Source organism: Pseudopodoces humilis, chromosome 1 (assembly GCF_049639895.1).
Source record: "Pseudopodoces humilis isolate 2021_Gansu_Grassland_sample_001 chromosome 1, ASM4963989v1, whole genome shotgun sequence".
Classification (NCBI taxonomy): Eukaryota; Metazoa; Chordata; class Aves; order Passeriformes; family Paridae; genus Pseudopodoces; species Pseudopodoces humilis.
The window spans coordinates 53,635,751-53,659,718 of NC_142200.1; the positions used below are offsets into that span (position 1 = coordinate 53,635,751).

Consider the following 23,968-nt stretch of genomic DNA (forward strand, 5'->3'; position numbering starts at 1 on the left):
CAGGTCAAGAGCTCTTTCACATTAATCATAGTTTAGATATTTTGTTTGATTTTCCCAGATTATGTTCGACCTCAAACCCTGATTGACACCTCTGTATTCCCCACAGTATCTGAGGTTGTATATTTTAGAGCAACAGATTGAGGATGATGACTGTAGCTTTCGTAGAAATTGCCACACCCCAAGACAGAAGACAGGCTCTGCTAGAAAGAACTGAAAATAACAATACTGAAAATAAAATCACTGGATATTGTAAAATCCATCAGTCAATCCATAATTACCCTCTTGTAAACACCAACTCTTATCTACTGCATACATCCATAGATTAGATCTTTAAAATTTATTACTTTATTTTTCATTAACAAGGATCCTTATATATTTTGAATACTGCCAGCAGCATTGAGTACCAGAAGATATCTGAGGGAATCCTAGGGAAGGATTCATGTTGCTGAGAACAGATGTTTGCTTCTTTCAGTTATTGAGACTCCCTTACTAGTGACTGGTGAAAAACAGGCATTCACCAGCTGATATCTTTCCTGGAATAATTTTGCTACAGTCACACTAAGGAGCATATGGTGATTTTCTCAGATGTACATGGCTACGTTAGAGAAGGTTGAACATGCACTTAGTAAGTAAGGCTGTTTAGAATATGTATCTGCACCGCTGTTAGTTTTTCAACCTTTTCTATAAGGAAATACTTTCCTAATGAATGTGTATTTTTGGTGAATTCCCTACTAGTCTAACACTCCCTTATAATAAAAATTCATATGCAAAAACACTTATTTATTATTTCAGTTATTAAAGTTTTAAAGGAGTCTTCTTTAATCAATATAGAAACATGGGGGTGTCTTAAAATTATTTTAAGTATTTCTTTTTTGTTGTGTTGGTCTATTAAAATAAAATTAAAATTTATATAATTTTCTGAGTACATATATGGTATACATTTTGTCTATTAAATCAGAAATTTAATAATTTCTTTACTTTGAAGGACTGTGCTGTTTACATTAGTATGTCAGAAACAGGTAACTTTTCTGCAGTCTCATATGTTTCCATGTGTTTGATTAGGTGTCACTGCAATCTCAATCACGCAATTTCAAGAGATACCCCTCATTAATGAGGCTGAATTAGCTTTCCTTTCTCCACTACATACTTTTGTACATTCTGACTGCAAATATACTGTTTGCAAAAGGTTCAGTGTTTTTGTTTATTGAGGAGGAGTTTTGGTTTTGGTGTTTTTTGTTGTTTTTTTTTTTAGTTCAACAAATGTTAGCCTTTTGCCTTTGACATTTTTCAAATTATCATTTATTTATTATGCTGTTTTTTCAAGTTTTAATTTTTTAATTAATATTTTGCTTTTATTAGATAATGTGATGTCTTAAGATATTTGTGTGCTTGTTTGTGCTCATCTAGTCATATCATTTGCCTAATTGTTATCACTGCAGAATGAAGTTTCTGAGCCAGTTTTCCTTATTCCAGCATCACATTGCATTTGCAATATGGTTGTGAGGTTGTTTCATAACACATGTATTGTACTTTAAATATAAAACCAAAGTGAAAATAAAAAAAAACCTATTAAACATGCTTTACTAATGAATACTGACCAGCTGTATCCAGTACAGGGACCAGTATCCAGACAAACTTTCTATTTTAGCATATCTGTTTTACAAGAGCTGTGGGTACTGCAGCTTTGATTCAGTTCAAGAAGTGCTTGCATAATATGAGGATCACATGTATTCCCAAATGGAGAAGACTTTTGCTGCCACACAGAGTTTGTAAAAGTTCAGTGCCTTTCTGAGTGTGCTGTGCTGCACTTCATCTTTCATATTTAAATCTAGACTGTTTGCAGCTGTATTATAGCGTCAGCATAATCGCTGACTTTAAGATGCTCATTTGGGATTTATCCGACTGTAACTAGATGGAGAACTTAGGCCCTTGTAGGTCAACAGATGTGTGTTTCACCTCTGCTGCTCCTCTGAGTGAAAACTGGAATGTTTCACAGATGCTGGAGGATTAATTTGCAAGCACATCTCAGATCCCTGTGATGTATTCAGTAGCAGAACTGCAGAAAAACATTTTTAATCTGTTTTATACACTTGGAATTGTAGTTTGAAGATGTGGTTGAGTAACCAGACTGCAGCTTTAGAAGTGCTTCAGCTAGGTGTTTTGCTGTTTTTTTTAATTACTTAAACTTGGAATTTTAAAGGAATAGTTAGCTGGATATTTGGTGCAAGCTGACCAACTAAGACTATAGATACAGAGTAAATGGTTCTAATATTGATTTGATGTTTTCTTTCAGTAATTTCATGTGAGCTAAAATTATTTTTTCCTCAAATAAAATTTTCCTATTTCTGAAGAATCTGAATAACCTCAGATCACAGATATCTCATTTGTTGTGGGTGGTAGTTTTTGATTCTAATGCAGTATTTATTATAAAAGAAACTGTACTTCCACTGAGGATAATTAAAAAATTAAAAATAAAAGCAGAAGGAAGATATAAAAATTTGTGTATTTTGTTTAATAAAAACAAACCAAAACAATCTCAGTACAAAATATTGTGATATAAGCAGTGTCATTTAAGTCATTGCCACATTTTCTACACAAATTTATAAGAGCTTGGAGAAAAAATTTTTTAGTCAATCCTAATACTATGCAAAAACCAATAAATTCAATTTAAAACAAAAAAAAAAATCTCACCCATAATTTTCTGAATGAGGTGTTTTCACCTGTAAGTAACCTTTAAAGATTATATTGAGTTCTTATGTCTGGGTAGTATGCTACAGTTTATTTGCCATTAGCTTAGATAAAATTTTAGTGAGACAAAAATAAGTATTAATTCACAATAGTGAAATAATCAGTGAGAATCTGGTCCTTACAGAAGTTACAGAAAGTTTTGCCATTATCTCATAAATTTGTTTCACTCACAAAGGAGAACTATCTTTATCACTAAAGTCATTGCAGAGTATTCACTAGTGAGACTCTGCAAATAATGTTTCGAGAAAGCTAAAAAATGAACCATCAGCTATGGTCAGTCAGTCAGAAGTGTTGTTTGTATACAAATGGCCAAGCTCATTTCATTTTATACTTATGAAAGTTTTAAGCAGAACAGTTTTGCGTCAACATCACTGAATAATAAAATTTCCAAATAATTTTACCTGTATAGGAGCTGGATTTTGAAGCTAAGACAAGCTATACCTTGAGGATAGAAGCAGCCAATATGCATGTTGACCCTCGTTTCCTGAGCCTGGGGCCCTTCAGTGATATGACAACAGTGAAGATAATCGTAGAAGATGTTGATGAGCCGCCTGTGTTTACTTCACGTCTGTACTCCATGGTGGTGTCTGAAGCAGCAAAGGTTGGCACCATCATTGGAACTGTAGCGGCCCATGATCCAGATGCCTCAAATAGTCCTGTCAGGTAATTGTAAGAGATCTTAATTATTTATTCATCCTTTGCATTGAAGCCGTTCATCTTGTACTGGGAAGGTATTTGGTTACACTGAAAGTAATTAATAAGTGTTCTTCCTTTGCAGAGAGACATTCAGATGTTCTATGAGATTGCATGGTTTAACTTTTATAACCTGAACTACAGAACCTCTGAAAAAAAAAAAAAAAAAGTTTAAATCTCTGTGAAGCAAAGAAGAGAAGATAAAGTTTCAGAATACCAAATGAAAAATTTACCTAAAAATATTGCTCATATTTATTACTCTCTATGCTTAGGAAGAGTCTATTATTATCTCTAGCAAGTTATATTCTCTTAAATCAACCAGGATCAAAAATTATATCTATAATATACATGCATGCTTGAATAAAGATTCATAGTCTGTGTCCACTAGGAATCAGAAGGTAATGGGACATCAATTCCCACATGGAGCTGAGGTCCCATGGCAGGAAACATTAGCAAGAACTCTGTAGATGAGAGAAGTGGACGGGATGAAATGCATCCTGTTCCATTCAAGATAGTTAAAGGCTTTTGGTTTTGTACCTTTTACTGTGGCCAAGTATCTTCCACTTGAACTGGAAGAGATATGATCACTGGAGATTCTTAAACTGTCAAGGCCCTCTTCCTTTGTCTTCAGTGTCTGAAAAACCTGCAGGTCTTACACAATACAATGTCCAAGATCATTAAGAAATCATAAGAGAACACAAATTCTCAGTCTTGTTTGCCTGTATCTAAGGTCAGATCTCAAGGGCAAAGACTCACCACCTTAGCTAAACCACTAATGAACTACTTGTTATTTTTCTTATGCAGAGTAGTATTATTAATTCTCAAAGGAACATGCAAAGCATCTAGAAAGTAATGGTTATAACTTAGGAATTCTGTGAATTTAAACACCTGCAGGGGGAGGAACTCATATACCATTAAAAGTTACTGCTTAGTTTCTTTTGTTTTTATTGCTCACTTAGGGCATACATAGGAAAGATCTTTGTGGGTATTTTTTTGGGTGTCACTTGTTTTGGTAATGTTAAATCTTTCCTTTCATGCATTGAAAATGGGAGCTTGGGAATCTGGTGTAATTTCTAAAGCAGAGATCTTATGTTGCAAAAGTAAAGCATATGTTTCACTCCTAGAGGTGATGCAAGTGTTCTATCTTTTTCGTTATATATTTGCAGCATATTCAAAATAGCTGATTCCTATCATGTATAAACAAGTCCTAGATGAATCTTTGGCATTGATTTACTTGTGAAATTTATCTTTGCTGTGGCAGTACTTTTTGGCACCAATGTTAGCATCTGGTGTATGATATCTGGTTACCAGAATCATTTAGAACAGGCTTAAACACAGTTCCACTAGTGCAGGCCATGCTCAGAATTCTTTTGACTCCTTTGCAAACATAAAGATGAGTTTGTTGGCCTTGATCTGGTTAATTTTTACAATTCCAGCATAAAAAATAATTATATCACCTGCTAACATCTTGAAGATTTCTTCTGTTTCAAAGTTTCTTGAAATTTTAGGGAGAGGAAAAAAGAAAAGTAGTGAGGATTTATCAATATACTTGTGAACCTCCTATGTACATGGTCAAAAGTACTGAAAGATCATAAAATTTAAAGCTGTTCTACATATGCTATGATACATCAGAGACAGATTCACCTAAAATTGGAATGTGCTAAGTAGGATTAATGCATAAAACTTTTCATGATCTGTTTAAGGAGTTTAAACTATTAATCTATAAATAAGTATTCCAACTTCCAAACATTGGATTATATTGATACTGATTAAAAACTAGATTTGTTACAATTCATAAAATGTTGAAATTACAAGATCAGACACAGAACCTTGACAATACCAAGGACTAGGGAAAATAATAAATGTTTTGAAAATAAGAGGTTATCTCATAAGGAACAGAGAACTATTGATGTTTGAACTAGCTTAAATAAAGGATTTAAAACTCCTGCAGCTCAAAGATTTCCAAGTACTATGGCTGTGAGGAATTAAAGGATTAAATGTATTTAAAATATTTTTTTAGAATTGAAGTATGGATACAATGCTTATAAATAAGGGAAACTGCTTGCTTCCTATGAATAAAATTATTCTTCTTCTTGTTTCATAAGGATCTGTCATCCAATTTATATAACTTGTTTACTTTTCCTCCCTCTTTCCCTGTCTCCCTCCTTGTCTCCCTCCTTTACTGCTTTCTTCCTTTTCTTCTTTCTCACCTCTCCATGTCCTCCTCCATTTCTCTTTCTCCTTTTCTTTTACTTCTTATCATTTGACTCTTCAAGCTGCATAGTGATAGTCTTAATAACTGGGAAATCTAAGGATTTCTAAGGGAAATCTGGCAGGAGACTGAATCTCAGCTATGAGGCCTGCCAAGATTGACTACACAGCGGAGGTGACAGGTATAGTCTCGTGGGGAAACTTGCCAGCCACAAAGCAGCTGTAGAGCACTGCTGACCAAATAAACAGCAGTTCTGGCAAGAAACAAAGTGAGAAATGGCCTACAGTTAAGAAAAAGTGAAAGAAGAAAAGAAAAAATGAAAGAGGGAAAGCAGTAATCCACAAGAAATACTGTTGTTACAGCTCATTCTCTCACTGTGACACAATACAGCAAAACAGTTCTAATTATCTGACAAAGGCTCTGCACTTAGATTGGACACTTAAGGGGGATAGACAAAAACACAGCAATACAGTAAAGAAGATGATATACTACAACACAGAACAAATAGTTTCATAAAATCACTGTGTCCAGGAAGTCCCATTTTTTTAATTGCCTTGCATAATTCTTTCTTTCCATGTTGTTCAAAGAATTTGGTTTTTGTTATATCAATAATCTAATATATCATCACTCTGTCAGTAATTGCAATGATAATACTTGATCTGGTTCAGACATTTTAATTCATCGTGAGTGTAAGGAAGTGCTCTGGAGTACATACTTGACCTAAATGAGAGTGCAAGAATATAACCCAATAATAAATCTAATGTCAAGAATATTCCAACTGTAAATCTAAATCTGCCTAATCAACTGTCCCTTACTCTCAAAAGAGATATAAACAAATCACCCATAGGTATTTTGACCTTTTCTCTTATGCTACTTTCAGTTTTCTAAGGAGCTCCTAAGAGGATCCTCTTCCTAAAACAAATTGGGAGGTAAAATAATGTTAAGCCAAAGAGTTAAGAGCATAAGTCCCTGTTTGTCTAATGACAGTAAAGCACTGTGAGCTGGCAGTGATCACATGCAATCTCTTGACCCTAGTCTGCATCACCTTTCCTTTTTCCCTCTTCCCCTGCAGCTCTGGGTGACTCAGGGGCTCTTCTGCTGATGACAGAAAGCTCTGCGCTCAGGTTGCCAGCCCCCATGGGATCAGTGCCTGGATGGTACAGCCTTGTAGCAAATTCCAACTCACCTTCTCCTTAGCTGGCTCTCAGGAGGATACCGTTTGATTAATTCCTGAGTTTGCTTCACAGCAGAGAGGAGGAAAGAAAAGAAGAATACCTACAACCTCACTTAACACTGTGGGAGTGGAGCCTGCCACTGTCAGCACAAGTCACTGTGTAATTCTCTCACCTTTGCATGTGGCTTTGCTTCTCTCAGCGCCCCAGGGAAACTCGACTGAGCAATGGTCAAACTGGGGAAACAGTGGAAATGCTTTCCCTCTAATAAGAAATCAGTGAAATATTTTTACAAGCTGTAATTGAACATAAATGAAAACTTTCTATCCTCCTTTACCTAGGTATTCGATAGATCGAAACACAGACCTGGAGAGGTATTTCAATATTGATGCCAACAGTGGAGTCATTACAACTGCCAAATCTTTGGACAGGGAAACTAATGCTGTTCATAATATCACAGTTTTGGCCATGGAAAGTCGTAAGTATCCGTAGAAAGATTTTTATCTACAGTTTATGTGTAAAGCTTCAGGCTTGGTTTTGATGAGCTTCATTCAGAGAAATTCTGGCAGTTGCAAGCTTTGGCACATAAAAATAACTTATTACTTAATGCAAAAGAAATCTATATGATAAAAATTTAAAAATACAACCATTTAGGTGTTTGCTCTTTCATTCCCTTCACGCCTTGTGTATTCTTTTGTCTTTAGAAAGACAAGTACAAAGTTACAAAGTACAAGAAATATGATAAGTCAGCAGTCTCACACTAAGTCTGATTACAGGAAAGGTGATATAGAAGATGGGGGAGAGTGATTACCCCATCTCAGTGAGGGCTGTCAGAGCTGATTGCTGTTGGTCAACCACAGCATTCTCAGAAAAAAAGGGGATGTGAATGCTAATGTGGTTTCATTTTGACTGTAAGGTACCACTGTAGAAGTCATTTTGTACTTGGTATCTTTTTTTGGTGTAAGATGAAAAGTGTTAAAAAATGTAATGCTTCAAATGGATACAGGAATTCTTGTAATGCAGGTTCAAACCTAAACTTGTTATGCTTTGAATACATTTTTTGAAGTGTTTTTATATTTGAAGAATTTATATCTTTAAATTTCATCTTTATTACTGCTCTGTTGGGCTGTGATAATAAAAACATTATCAGTTTTCTGGCTTGTTGTTGTAAAAATCATGTTTTCTTGATTTCACTGAGCTTAATTTAACATTTAACCTGAAAGTTAAGATTTATCATTTAGTGTCTCTATGAATTTATCTTGTATTACTCTACTTGATCACAAGTAGAATTTTGGTCTAAAAACCCAAAATGAAAACCAAAAATTTTCCTGGGTGGTAGCAAAACTGATGAGATAGACAAGGGGAATATCTGACAAAAATGACAGTCTAAAAACACAAGTAACTGTACTAACTTATATTCATGCCTGCTTGATTTTCAATAAGTTTACTTCAATAGATGAAAATTTTGGTGTCAAAATGGCTTACTTTGGTATTTCACATGTGGTATAAAAACAAACAAATGAAAAAAAACCCACTTTGTGATTTACATTTAGGTGCTTGAAATATTTATTTATATGTGGTTGCACAACACTATAAAATGATAGATACATATTTCAAGTTTTGTAAAGTTTCTCATTTTATCCTGTTGCAACACTAATTCCAACATTTTTGGTAAAAAAGGACTATAACAACTCTATTCTCTGCTCCAAAAGAGAGACTAAAAGAAGTATTGCACTGACTGATGCTTATGTCCATATATATGCTTAGTCCAAAATATAATTAGTGTTTAAGGTTAAACTATGACATTGGAAACTGAATATATTCAGAGTTTAGCTAGAAATGTGTATCAGTTTAGGATGTGATTTGTATTTAAGCTGTTCAATATATTAATGACTGTATTGAAATGCTTAGCTGTGTGTGCACTGTAAATACTTTGGGATTTGATTCAGAATGCAGCCTTCTTTTCTCTGACACGTAGCTGATAAAATTCTGATTTTGACTTCTTAATAGACTGATCCATATAAAGTTCAAGGAAAAAAAAAAAAGTTGAACCCATAATAGTCCTGCTATTCCCAGTATGAATAGTGATGTCTGGGCTAGCTTGGTGATGATTTTATATCATCTTGCTCTTATCCTTCCATGTGATTTAATTCGATGCTGTGATTAGTGAGTTAGATTTCCAGTTCATCCTGAAAGTAAAATCTTAGGTTAATTGAAGCAGCTGGAGCACATAAATGTTGGTCTGGAAGTTCAAGACAACAACTTCCTTTGTATTTGAGGGAGGGATTATAATTGATTTGACATGCATATCCAAAAGAAGAATGCAAGTGAAAACGATAATGACCTTCAGAATAACTTGCAAGGATCTCCTCTTAATTGTTTTATTGGACATTTTCCTACAGAGAATCCAGCACAGATTGGGAGAGGCTATGTAGCCATCACAATCCTTGACATCAATGACAATGCCCCTGAGTTTGCCATGGAGTATGAGACAACTGTCTGTGAAAATGCTCAGCCTGGTCAGGTATGTCTTGATAGGTTTTATGTTTATTTTTACCAGACAAACAGCCATTCCTTATGAAAGTCTTCCAGCTTTAAGACAAAGAAAAATCATCTTATAACAGTAAAAATGAGGCTCTGATGAGCAGTACAAGCAAACAATAAGAAAGATGCAGATGTAAAAAATATTGGTTGAAAGTAATGTTAAAATCTCTGGCTTTCTTACTTGTATAACTGATGTATTTTGCTTAACTCACCTAATTATGAATAATACTGAGAATGTATACTTCCTCCTAATTTTTTTGGGAAGTGGGAAGCAGTAACACAAGGGTTATTCTGAGACTAAATTCCCACCATTCTGAAAATGAGTAGACACTTTTAATCCCCCTAGGAAGTAGGGACCATAAGGACACAGTTTAACAAGGGGAATATATTCCTATTTTTTATTTCTATATTTTTTACTACCCAAATATCTTCCAAGTGGTCCTAGACTTATACTAAATTTATCACTTGTTTGTCCATAGTGTCCCTTATATTTGGCCTTTTCATCTCTACTTTGGAAGACCTCACAAAATCCATGTGCTTTCTCAGTCTCTCTTCCCACTGCCAGAAAACTAGAAGACGCTGCAACTGCATAGATCCCACATATTTCCTGGAAGACTTCACACTTTTGTGCCTTCTCCCAGTGTATTGTCATTCCTGCAGTAGATGTTTACTACACATTTCAAAATCACCTCATAATTTAAATTCTGATAAAAAAACACTATGATTATTAGCTTGTGTTCACGAGAAACACAGAGTATTCATGCTCTTATTGTTGAGGCTCCCTGTTTTCCCTGTGCTCTGATCAGAACTGGACCAGAGAATTGGAATTTCCAATTTTTGTGGATTTTTAAGTAGTGGTGACACTTTCTTTAGAGATAGATTTTGACAGAACTTTAGAAAATTAAATTTAAAAAATAATAGTAGTGAAATTCCAGAAAATAATAATATACTTATGATGTGCCTTTCTGTTTTTTATTATATTAAAAAAAAAAAAAAAAAAGAAAAAAAGAGTGCATTAATTCAAATGCTCAAAAACATCACGGTTTCCGTGTGAAGGTTTGCAACATTGATTGCAGCCACTGATAACTGCACTAAGAACCATCCAGAAGATAATTCTTCCACTGATATATAATTTATTACTCCAAGCTTTGATGAATGACAGGACCTAATTTTCTCCCACACCCTGCAGAGCATTGCTTTGGCCAATAAATTTGTTACAGGTAAAGAGCTGAGTCACCCATTAATAATCTCTGCATGCTTAAGAGTTTAGAAGACCAAAATGCAAGATGATTAGAACTCAAGGGAGGGTTGATATTTTGATAGGTAACAGAATGGTTAGGTAATGTACATGTACATATGTTCCAATGAAACCCTGATGTATCTCAAAACAGGTGATCCAAAAAATTAGTGCAATTGATAAGGATGACCCACCAAATGGCCATCAGTTCTACTTCAGTTTAACAGCAGAGGCAGCAAATAACCACAATTTTACATTGCAAGACAACAAAGGTAAGAAAATTTTGATTTGGCAAATACTCACCACTGGCGCCTTCCATTTTCAAAGCAGCATGCTTATTATGACCTACATAAACTTGTGTTCTGGTAAGGACATAAACTACAATCAGCCTGCCAAATAATTTTATCTATAGACTATTTGTCAAAGGAATTAAGCTGTTGTTTGAATCATTTAAAGCCTTGAGCCAAACAGAGCAGCATAAAATCTTTAAATCTTTCCTTCCCCCCCACCCCCCCATCAGTCACTCTTCACATTTTTTTCCTGTATTTATAGGTTTTTATCTAAATTAGATTTTATCTTGGGGCAGTGACTGAAAAATGTCCAGGAATTCATGTCTTATTAATACAACTCAGGACATAAAAAATGAGTGCATGATAGATGGAGATGTTTTGTGATTTGTGGGGATTTTGTTTTGTTTTTAGAAAAATACATATTTTCAGTAACTAAGTATATCCCCTTTTGAAGAATGCTCTTAATAATGAAAGCTGCCTATAATATTTGCACAGACTTCTTATGATTGTTTCCTCAAAGACTCCCACTGACATCCCATTTCTGTTAGTTAAAATATCTGAGAACACACTCTAATTACTGCCCTCATTAGTTGCACTGCACAGTACAGCAGCTGGGCACGTGTCAGGCAGTTTAGCTATTAGCTGTAGCAAACAGAACTAACTAGACATGGTATTGCTCTTGCATTGCTCTTTTGTGGATCAGTACTTAGCCAGAGCTACAGAGTCATCCTATTAGTAAAACAAGAAAAACAAACATATGGACACTGAAGGACACTGTTTGTACAGGCAGACTTTGAATAATATACAGTAAGTATAATGTGTGACCTAAAAGTTTTTTCATGCAGCTCTTCATTGCCTTACCTTACATGTAGTTAATGAAATGCTTAATTTTCTTCATATGAGCAGCTTGCAGTTTAAAACTGAAGACTAATAGTAGCAATGATCAAAATAATAAAAGTGCATTAGAATAGGACTGTTCAGAAATCTGAAATCATGAGAACTGTAAAGCAGTTAATGAAAAGAGACCCTCTTCCAGAGAACTTATAATTTGATAAGAGTAATAATAGACTTTTGTAATGCCCATAAAATCAGTGGAGGTATAAGACACAGCAGCAGCTGCCTCATTCAACATTAGTTAATTTTATGCATGTCTCATGCTATGTTATATCAAGAGGTTTTTGCATATTTAGCCAATTAGATCATAATGGATGACACAATGGGATAACTTTACTGACTGCCATTATATCTGTCTATGGATAGCTAGGTAAGCAGATAGACCAGCTGAATGAACATTTCTATACATCCTGGGGGATGTAACTCCCTACTTCTCAGGAGGTCCCAATTTGTGTTGTACACAGTGAGTTTTGCACATATCTTCTTGAACACACAGGCTTTTTAATCACATAACTCAGACAGACCAGTGTCAAACTATACATTTTTGACTGATTATAATGGCCATCTTGATCTCAGAAGAGTCTGAAAACAGCAGTATGGCTTTGTTGCATGCACAATTACCTTGTTTGTGCACAGACTGGAATATTTTTTGCATTCAAAAAACATTTCATTGATCTTCAGAACCTATTCTCCTATTAATATGGTCATTGCTTCCATTAATACGATATCTATATCTGTAAATAGTTGAAATAGATGTTTGTAAATTAACTGGAAACGTGTATTTAGATCCCTAATCTGATCACTGAAGGGTATTTTTTTTCTTTTTATAATGATCTGTTCTTCAGATGTCTATCCAGACTGTGAAAATGTAAGCTTAGACAAAAAAAAATGGACCTCTGCATTTTTGAAATATTCTTTTTTTTGAAAATAGAAATCTTCTTGTTTAGTAGTGTGTGATATCTAAATTGATTTTACCTCTGCAGATTAAAAAACTATACGACTGGAAAGGTAAACTTGTTGAAATAATATGAATATTTTTAAAAAGTCTTTAAGTAGAAGGCTATAGTATTTATAAGCTTGTGTTTTAGAAAAGTTACTTATTTTATAATTTGTCTTTTTATTCCTTTATCTAGATAATACTGCGACAGTATTAACCAAAAGAAATGGGTTTCGAAGACAGGAACAGTCTGTTTTCTACTTGCCAATATTCATAGTGGACAGTGGATCACCCTCCCTTAGTAGCACTAATACTCTCACCATCAGGGTCTGTGACTGTGATGCGGATGGCATTGCTCAGACGTGCAATGCAGAAGCTTACATCTTGCCTGCAGGACTTAGCACTGGAGCCCTGATAGCAATATTGGCTTGTGTCTTGACACTGCTAGGTATGTCTTCTTTCTGTTACCCTTGTTTTCCATTCAATGCATCGTAGCAAAAGATACATGCATATAAGCTTCAACATTCCCCTCCACCCTGATTTCTGTGAACAGGAACAGATAGTACTCAAGAAAGAGCAGCATTTTGTATCATTAGCTCAAAAAAACCCCCTTTGGATTGAGATTATCAATTTAGATAGCTTGTTTCTATATCAAGCTGCCTCCAGACAGATATAAGAAATAGCAATAAAAGAAAAAAAAAAATCATGACTTGCATCAAATGCAATATTTAAAAGATAAGACAGTTTATGGAAGCAGTTGGTTTATCATACTCACCATATAACCAGCATCAGTGTATCCGTTTTCCACAGCCATAAGAGTTTTTAAACATTTATTGAATTGCATAGAACAAAAGATATTCAGAAAATATAGCAGATGCAATTTACTGCTAAGAATCATAATTAACTGACATCATCTACAGAGTGATCTTTTGTTACTTCTGCAAATGGTAGCACAGCTGGATTTTATGTTGAACATTGAAACTGCAACTAGATAAAAGGCATTTGAAAAGAGTGGAATGGTGTCAACATCCTAGTTTGCCTAGCATTTCTCTTGTAATACCTAGTCATTAAACAATAAATGGGAAAGTAAGGGGTCAAATCAAGAAATAAAGATGAAGGATAAGGTAAGCAACAGTGAAGTTTTGCTTTTTGTCTGAAAATTCATATGTTAACAAGGATATCCAGTTCAGCACACAAGAATTTTCCTCAGTGTCGCTGTCAATGAACAAATTTTTCTATTCCCTATCTCTACATACCAATCTAAGGAAAGGGAGAAGTCCACAGTCTTCTTATGTTGGTGTAATCCCAGTGGTGTTTTATCTGCCACTCTTATCAAAGTAATTTGGATAGGTCAAATCAAGAGACTTGTGTCCAAACTTCTGTTCATGGCAGCACTTCTACCACATGTAGATATGTCTTCTTTAGCACTCTGATTCATGTCGTTGGAAAACATTAGAAGGAAGTGTTCCTTCTGCTAAAATACTTCTAACGGACTCCAAAAAGGAAAAACCTGTTTCATACTTTTTTTACAGAGTAATAAAAATCACTACCTCTGCAATGAACTCAACCAACTCACCCAGTAGCTATATATACATATAGGAGGTGGCATTTCTAAAGTTTTCCATCTCCATGACATAAAAAAATCTAACACCATAAGACTTTATTCTCGCTCAACACATGGTTAGGCCTAGGTTTAAGAAATGGAAGGGAATTATTGCCAAAAGTTTTAACGAACCTTTTTAAATACCATTTTTCTAGTAGCATTTCTAGCCAATTTATGTACACAAATGAACTTTATTTGGACATGAAGCTAAATGTTAGAGTTCAAAAAGATATAAAAATGTTCCCTTATATCAACTGGCATTAGTATCAGTGAAAAAACACCCTCTTTAAACTTTAGTCCAATATACTTAGGAATAAAATTCCTGTAACCATAGCAATTCATTTGATCCTGAAATGAAATGTCACTATTTTTGTTATATATGAGAAGGGAGTTTCTGAAAATTACATGGGAAACTGCTGTAGGTACCATGTAGCTTGATCTGGTCATAAACTTGACTTAAATAGAAGCAGTAGGATTTCAAGAAGACTATTGAGTGGAGACAGCATGTTGGCACCAAATTACTTGCTTATTTTACTTGGTACACCAGGGGTCAAATACAACCAGTAAACACACAAATTTGAGATTTTATTCCAGTTATTATTAAAGTGTTCTGAACAAGGGTTTGGGAAAAAAATCTTGCATATTACCACCTCGCCACTGATTTTATTTGTCAAAGACTTTGAGTTTCCAATGTCTTCTGTCTGAAGGCATCAACATTGTTTATCAAAAAAAGCCATTTGTATGTGCCATCATCACTTCCAGCCTAAACTGTTCCTTTTGAGTACAGTTCAAAGCTGCAGGAACAGGTTAGGCTGTGTTTATATGGTAACCCTGGCTTTGAGTGTTGCATTTTGATACTCTATGCTGTTTTAGTCTCGGCCACATGCCAGTGTTCACAAGGAAGAGGTACTTAAGCATCACTGATTCCCAGTGAAACTCAGCTGCTAGTCTGGTCCCAGAGCCTTTCTTTTTCTCTCATTTTATCCTAGAGTATGTTTTCTGGGAACAGCTACATGGTGATATTTCTAGGAATTACTCTTTTCCCTTTTGCTCTTTGCATACATTCCTGAGAAAAATGCTGAAGTTCCACTAGTACAGCATAAAAAACAGGCTTCAGCTGTTGGCAAGTGGTTCCAGGACTGGGACAAGAGATGCATGTTTTTGTGTAAGACTTTATCAGTGAAAAGGAATACAGTCTACCGGATCAATATCTTTTCCTAACTCGAGATTAACACGCAGTGCAAATCCAGTCACACTAATCAATGTCATCTTAATATGGGTGTCAATTGTAAAGCAGAGAAGGCATGAAATTTGCATAGAATGAATACATGCATTCTGTCTTGAATTCTCAACCAGCTCTTACTTTCTCAAAGTTAGTATGATATACTTTTTGGTCTTGCCCCATACATGTCTATGGCTGGTATATAACTATTAATCTTTACCAAGACCAGATTGTCTCAGTGGGATTTCTTAGTGTTACTACTTTTATTTAAGAAACCAATCATTTTTAGATAAGCACAATGTTTTCACTAACTCTAAGAAGGAAGAAAATTATTAAATCACACTCCTTTATAAAAATTGCATATATAGATTAATATAGACTAGTATAGACTAGGTATAGATTATTTTTTCAAAATAAAATAATTTTATAAAGTTAAAAACATTTAAAAACAAATTCTCTTTCTATCTTCATACTGACTGATGGAGTTTAAGTTGTAATTTGCATTTTACAAGAAAATGCTAGTACTTTTTTAATTTCACAAAGCAGCCTTCCAATTATGAAGTAAGGCTAAGTTTTACAGAAAGAAAAAAAATATAAAAAATAGTAAAAAGCATATGAAAAGGCAGTTTGTTTAATTTTGGACTGCACATAATTTTGAAGAAAGTAAGTAGGAATTTTTTAACTTTTCTGAAAATTATATGGTAATTTAATTCAAGGTAATTTGTTTTTCAGTTAGCATCTTCCAGAAACAGTAATTGCTATTGTAACAACATCTCAGCATAAAATGTTTACATAAAATCACAGAAACACAATATTCACCTGTAGATAACCTAATCACATTTGAGAGGTTAAGTATTTTCTTTGTATTGATTGTATTGAAAGCTAGATTGGCACAATACCTTTTCGTTATTTTTGTCTTTCATATTTCTGAAGGTATTTTATTAGTGTCACCTATTTTCTTAGGAAGACTGAAGAAAACTTCCTATTGGTGTAGCACTATAGTTTATGAGAATAATATGTTGATAAAACTTGAAAATACAGCTTTAAGTAATTTTTTTTTCAGTTGAAAGACAGCAAATCTGTTATCATTATCAAAATACCTGCAAAACCCAAATTAAATCAGAACACATAACTGTGATTTGTAAACAAGAAGAAACAGTTTGAGTCATAAGGATCCTAGTCTCTTATTAGGTATAACGTGTACAGAATGTGACTATGTAATATTGTATGGTTTGGCCTTGCAGTTTTAAAGTGATAAATGTGTAATGGGGGGAAAACAATTAACTAGAGGTACCTAAAGCAACATTTCCAGGAAGTGGTTGAGTATGAAATGTAGCAGCTGTTTTTGGAAAGTTAGGGAGCTGATTAGGGTCACTCAGTGTGGGCATTTAAAGGTCACAGTCACTTTGCAAATATCAGTCCAAACTGATTAAACAACAGGTATAAGTGAAGCTTGTTAAGTGGGAATTAAATTCAAGTTTCCTGAGTCTTGGCCTCTGTAATCCCCAAACCTTATCTGACTGTACTGGCAACTGCAAGGTATAACTAAATAGGTTATTAGTGCGCTGTTTAGATGGCTGAGGATCTCCAATCATCAGCTTTATGAATCATGACACACCTAAGGCATAAACCAATGTGCAGATCTGCTCGCAGCTGATGTGGCTTATTGCTATAGTAAATTCCTGGCTTAGGGGTGTAGTGTATACAAAGCATGGTAATGCTTGTGATTTAGCTGTGTGCCTTTCTGTACAGCTCTGCATGTAGTCTTCTCCCTCAGGGCGTCTCATGACTTTTATGGCTTCTTTACAATTATGTTGCAGTTGCCTTCAGTACAAAAGGAAAAATTAATACTAAACCAGAGAAATATGTTCAGCTGAACTAAACCTGACTTATTACCAGATCATACCAAAATGGAAATTTCATGGTAATTCCAGAAAGCACACTGAAAAGTGGCAAAGCAAAAGTCCACTCTTGCATTCAAAGGTGTTTGCTAAAAGACTGATTTGGGTGTACTGAAACTACAAATATTAGCATTAAATGTATACTAAATACAAGGATAAAACTGTGTATTACCACAGCTAATATAAAGACAAACAAATCTTTTTTCTTGGCTATTGTAACTATTAAAGGAAATCAATATTTTTAAAAAAAATCAGGTAAACCAGAAGAATTAAAAGGTTAATTTAAATGTCTTTGTTAATTCTGGTTATTAGTTGCTTAAAATATTGATTAATTTGTTTATTTGTTACATCACATACGAAATCTGTATTGTCATCTCCTTAGTATAAGTTGGGTGTATCAGTATGGAGCCAATCTAGTGCCCTCGATGTGCAATACATATGTGCCTAAAGGTTTTCCACTGTATTATTTCTTCTCTAAGAATCATGAAATTAGGTTTTTAGAAATTCAGACAGTCCCTAATTACTAACTTAATCTCTGCTTTTGTCATAAATGTAGGAAATAAAAACCCACCAAGACTTAATGAGAAATGAAAAAACTTTAAAATCATTTGCATTTGATTTAGATAGCAGTGAAAATTGTTTAGGACTTATATTCATCTCTGCAGCTCCTGCAGTGCAGCTAAAGCTTTGTTCATTTAGAGGTTAAACTTTATTGTTCATGGCTGTTGGAAAGACTGGAAATTAATAATCTTATAAAGTCATCTAAATGCTAAAATATTTAACCTTTAGAAAGACTCCATATTTTTCTTGGCTTCAAGCAAGTGTGAGAGGTAGAAGGAACACTATATAAAACATTCATTGTATCTTGATTTTTATTGTACCTTTAGGCAGACCTTCCTACTAAGTTTCTTATTTTACACTTATTAGCATGTCTTTAACTTTCAACATGAAGTATGTTAAGAGGGACAGTAGAGTGAAAATGCATTTACACTTGAGTAAAGTAAATTATTAGCTGCTTACTTTTATGGCAATAAAAATGTAGCAGTAAATGTTAAAAATAATAATTACAAAGTTATGTCAATAGAAATCTTGGTTTAAATATCTATTTGTACTGTCAGCAAGCTAATTTCATTTTAAAAAATCTTTTACAATAAGGGAACATATTAAGAGTGGAGTGCAATTGTATCTGGTGACAATTTTATGTTCTCTGCTGTATAATTTACAGCTTAATTTGTATTATACAAATATCAGAATGTTTTGAAATTCCACAAATGTCACTTTAAAGGTCAATATTTCATATTATTAAACTGCTTATGTAAATATTGTTCAAAGCAAAATGCCCCAAACTAGTGGCTTCTGAATTCAATACATAAAGGATGAATCAGATGGATGCCAGGGGCAAAAAATGTGAAAGGCTGATGCTGATTATGTAGTACTATAGTCACAAGACATGTATTAGTAGATGGATTATTGGATATATGCTTGGTAACTACTGAGAAAAGAGGAAAGAATTGTTGCCTAATATATTTTTTAAAAAATTTAGGGCAAAAGAAATGTAGTTTCAGTTTTATTTTTAGATGTGTGGCTCCGAAGGGAAATAAAAATAGTGCAGAAAGGCATCTCCAGCTTTAGCCGGTTCTAAATATTACCATAATATCTGTAGACAGCTTTCTTGCATGTGCAAGTTACTGGTTTATTCTAGCCAAGTGGTCCTTATATTAAGTCATTCCTCACAATGACTAGATTGATACTGATTTTAAGATTCCTCCATGGAAAGGCTTTCAAGAATGATAGTCCTGCATCATGCAATTTGTGGAGGCCACTTTTGGGAGTACCTAGGGAACCTCAATCTTAATTTTATATCTATCACTTTTTAGCTTTTGCTTTTCCATATGTTTCTACAGCATTTAATTGACATTGTAAGACTGAAAATGTTATCAGTGCACATAATCACATATTCTTAACATTAAAAATAATCATAAAATCAGAAGAGGTTAATTAAATGTGGAGTGACACTTTTCAATATACTGTTATTTTTACAATCACAGTGATGCCTGTGATTTCCTAGGACTGGCATTAACTCAGCAAATGTTATCCAGATGCTGCAATATGGTATTAATTATTTTCTAGGTGGATGATTCACACTCCATCATGTCTCACAGATAGGTGCAATATTCATAGTATTGGTTCCATAGTCTGTGTGTCACCAGTGATGTTTCTCTACCAAAACTGTATTAGAATAAGAGGAGCCTTGAGCTAGTTTCTTGCAGTGCTTTTGGCTAGTACTAACTGCAGTTTAGTATTAGCTCTCAAGCTGAAAGAAACTTTAAGAGCTAAAATTAAATAGCCAATTACATTTGCAGTACTGGTTCATCCAGTAAACTCTAGCCCTAGCAGTTCTCATTAGATATAAGGCATAAATTTCAAGTGCAGTACTTTGCACTTTTCAGGAAAGTGAGATCTTATATAGAGATAGTTTTATTCCATGAATTAAGACAGTCTTATTTTACACATTGCTTAAAAATTCAGTGTTCTCCTATATAAATTTTTTTTAACTTTATTTTTATTCAACAAATATTGGTGCAGTGACTTTAGTTGAGTCACTTCCCAAACTACATTTTTTTATTTCTGTTCCATCAATTTATGAATATGCTTTTACCCCTTGGGCATTTAAGGGTTCAGGTAAAGGTATTTTTTTTTAATTATTTTTTTTTTTTAGTTGTTATAATTTTTTGGTTTGAGATTGTCATAGTCAGATTGAACTAGTATTGAAATTTATGTTTAGCAGACAATATAGAATATTAGAATTCGAGATGAAGATGCTATACCTAAATGATTTGGGAAATAGATTCTTTAGTCCAAAAAGCTTATGGTTTAAACGTTATTTCATAATCTGCTAGGTTTCACGTCTAATCACATAAATTACTTGCTATTTCCTTTGGTCTTTGCCATATAAATTAATAAGTACTTCCAACATTAGGAAAATACAAGAAAACTTCAGCACTGCTAAAGCTCTAACTTTTATTTTTTCCAGTTCTTGTCTTGCTGATTGTCACCATGAGGCGACGGAAAAAAGAGCCCCTCATTTTTGATGAAGAGAGAGATATCAGAGAAAACATTGTCAGGTACGATGACGAGGGTGGTGGAGAAGAAGACACAGAGGCTTTTGACATGGCTGCCTTGAGGAACCTCAACATCATGCGGGACACCAAGACCAGAAGGGATGTGACACCTGAGATTCAGTTCTTGAGCAGACCAACTTTTAAAAGTATCCCAGATAATGTCATTTTTAGGGAATTTATCTGGGAAAGATTAAAAGAAGCTGACGTGGACCCCTGCGCGCCACCCTACGACTCCCTGCAGACGTATGCATTTGAGGGGAACGGCTCGGTGGCAGAGTCGCTCAGTTCTTTAGATTCCATCAGCTCAAACTCTGACCAGAACTACGATTACCTCAGTGACTGGGGCCCTCGTTTTAAAAGGCTTGCAGATATGTATGGGACTGGACCAGACTGCTTATACTCCTAGCCTTGGAACCTTTCTCTGAAAATGCACTGAAGAATATTAAAACAGAAAACTCAACCTGACAGACTGAGGAAAGTTGTAAATATTTCTCCATTTTTAAAATTTTAGGTTTTTTCCTTTTTTTTTTTTTTTTTTCTTCTTTCCTTGGTGGAACATATCTTCATTAGACCTGTCCTAGGGACTGCACTGACCACACAGAATATGAGCGTTTGGTGGCATTTTTGATAAAATGAAATGCTCGGCCACGTTCAAATAGATAGCAACCCTCAAATACCTGCAGAGACAACTCACTTTTAAGAGTATGTTATACAGTCACCTCAGTGAGCTGGTGATACGCTGTAGATGCCTTCACAGTATTGCTATATTGAGAATGCAGAGTCTCTGTTTTAAGAAGAAATAAATTTTAAAATATATAACTAAATACAATATCAATAAAAATAATACAGTTCATGGTATTTACACAGGCAAGGGTTTTTTAGCAAATTTTCTTTACTGTGTGCATACAGCTTACCAGAACAAAAGAAGAAGAACTGATGAAAACAAAGAAAAGCCCAGGAAAATTTTTTTTGTGTTTCTCCTTGTTTGTTTTCAGAGCTATTTAATTAGAAATCTCTTTAATTTTCTGGGTAGTTTTCGAGAAAATATTGTTATTACTAAGAAATTCCACAGTGTGTCATCAACTTATGAAGTAGACGAAAATCGACATAAAATGATAAATATGGACATGTAATCTTATGGTTGGGAAGTTTTGTGATGCCCATGAAGGTATAGAAAAGGTGTTGCTATCTATTTGCTATTTTTTATTCTCTCTTCTGATTTGTACAGGAGAATTTATCCTTTTTTATTATTGTTTGACATAAAGTGTTGTATTTATTTTGGAACTCCAATCTCCACTAAATTCAGGTCCATTTTACTGCCTCATGGTTTTAGACTTGTCAGAACATGCTGATTTTTCTCCAGTCTCAGATAAATGTAGGAAATGAAGCATGGAAGTGGAGAAATTACAGTAAACAATGCCACCCAGCATTCACCCACAGAAAGGAGAGCAGCTCCAAGGATGTGCAGTTGTTCTTCTGAGCCATTACAAAGTCTGAGACATTTAAAGAGAATATTTGTACATTCAATTTTTTGAAAGAAGACTGCAGAGGTAGCTGGGAGTGTCTTTAATGCAAGATTTAATTTTCAAGGTTAAACATGCTGTAGACTTCAAAGACTGTAAACACCTTGCTTTTCTCCTTCCCCTTCTCTTTTGCTGCTGAGGAATCACAGTAAAAGATTTTTCTATTTCTTTCTTATGTTAAGCAATGTAATACTCTTAACTTCAGCAGTCATCTTTAGATCCTGCTGCACATAAGTATTATTTCCCCAAGGTGTTAACTCACTACACATAATTTCTATGCTCGTTCAGGAGTGCCAAAACAGAAGGAAAACTATAGTTGGTTAATATACTGTATGATTTTGAAGTAGGATTTCTTAGAATAAGACAACTTTTTTATGATTCTGACAATATTTATACTTCATCTTTCATGATTTATTACTACATAATAAGGCATATATTCAAGTAAAATAGTGGGTTTAGGTATTCTTTCAGGTTTTTTTTTTGTTTTAGATACAATGTAGATGAGTTCCTAAATTAGAGTCTGTTCCTGCAAATTTTTTGCTTGTACCTAACTTGAAATGACTTGACCTGCCTACAATTACTGAAAGGTACACAGAATTGTTTACAGAACTGTATTTGTGAACAGAAGGTGCTCCACAGAGGATGATGCTCACTCTAAAAGTACTTCTTTCTGAGAGAAGGATCCTTGTACTGAAATTCTAATGTATGAGTGATGTGAGGCTGGGGGATGGGAAATTATCATTAAGGCTTTGTAATTTTTGCAGCCCAGCATTATCAATTAACTATGTGAAAGTGGCCTTCAGCTCCAACAGAAAAGAAAAATAATTTTAAACATCTACAACATAATTTGAGTTACATTTTAATAGACAATCATTGTTTCATAATTCAGTAGATTTGCTTCTAGTTGTATGAAATATATATATATAGGCATATATATATATATATATATATATATGACAGATTTTGTAATGGAACTGAAAGATATCGTCCATGACTTTTAGTCATACATGTAAGATTTTCAATAAAAATATTAAAAAATAGAAAAAAAAAGAACCATGTGTATACAGTTTAATGAGAGCAAGATATGCTGCAGAATTCAAGCAGGTATTAAGTCAGCAAGGTTCTGAAAGAACAGTTTTTCATTAATCTCCTTGTTCTTTGTGGGAAGATAATTCATGCATCTGGATTAAAATGTCAAAAATGCTGATTTTAGCACATAGCATTCACAGGAGCTTTAAATGTGGTTTAGAGTAAACAGCCCAATTTCCTTGGTTTTCCACCCTCTGTATCTGTAAAAAACCCAAAAATCTCCACTATTAAGAAACTATGTTAGGGTGGGGGTTTTTTGGTGTGATTCCTGCAGAAAAAAAAAAAAAAAAAAAAGGTTTATTCTGATACCATAGAAACTCTTGCATATATATATATGTTTTCTGTTGCACAGTTCTAATCTAATTAAGTTTACAGTTATGTTCTACATGCTTGCCTACTGATAGTGTTGTTGCAGTGAGAAAGGAAGGTGGAAATCCCTTGTGTTTGAAGACAGATATTACTCTAGAATATACATAGGATGTGCGTAATATACTCACTATATAATGCTCATCAAAAATTACCGCGATTATAGGTTTTTACAGTTTGTAATCTGATTCAAATTCTTTCGTTGAGTCTTATTTGTGTTGCATAGCTGGATGGCATCAAGTATATTCTACTGACTAAATAATATAAAATATAATATAAAATATTAGGTAATGAAATTATTTGGGAAAATTAATTAGAACAGCCCCTTAAAAAGACTCCCAATCATATTTATTTATTTAACTTTCTGAACAGCTTCGGTATAAACTAGAGGCCATAAATCCTAGATAAAAATATG

At 34.1% G+C, this 23,968-nt stretch overlaps 1 protein-coding gene across 1 annotated transcript in view; it reads left to right on the forward strand.

Annotated features, from left to right (window-relative positions):
- The window catches only part of LOC102112657 (cadherin-7), a 71,532-nt gene extending 50,284 nt beyond the window's left edge, over positions 1–21,248 (forward strand). The window contains exons 6-11 of the mRNA XM_005517294.2: positions 3,158–3,411; positions 7,167–7,303; positions 9,228–9,349; positions 10,761–10,878; positions 12,924–13,175; positions 20,488–21,248. Coding sequence (XP_005517351.1) covers positions 3,158–3,411; positions 7,167–7,303; positions 9,228–9,349; positions 10,761–10,878; positions 12,924–13,175; positions 20,488–20,981 — 1,377 coding nt within the window. The 3' untranslated portion in view covers positions 20,982–21,248. The remainder of the gene's footprint in view (positions 1–3,157; positions 3,412–7,166; positions 7,304–9,227; positions 9,350–10,760; positions 10,879–12,923; positions 13,176–20,487) is intronic.
- Positions 21,249–23,968: the final 2,720 nt, after the last annotated feature.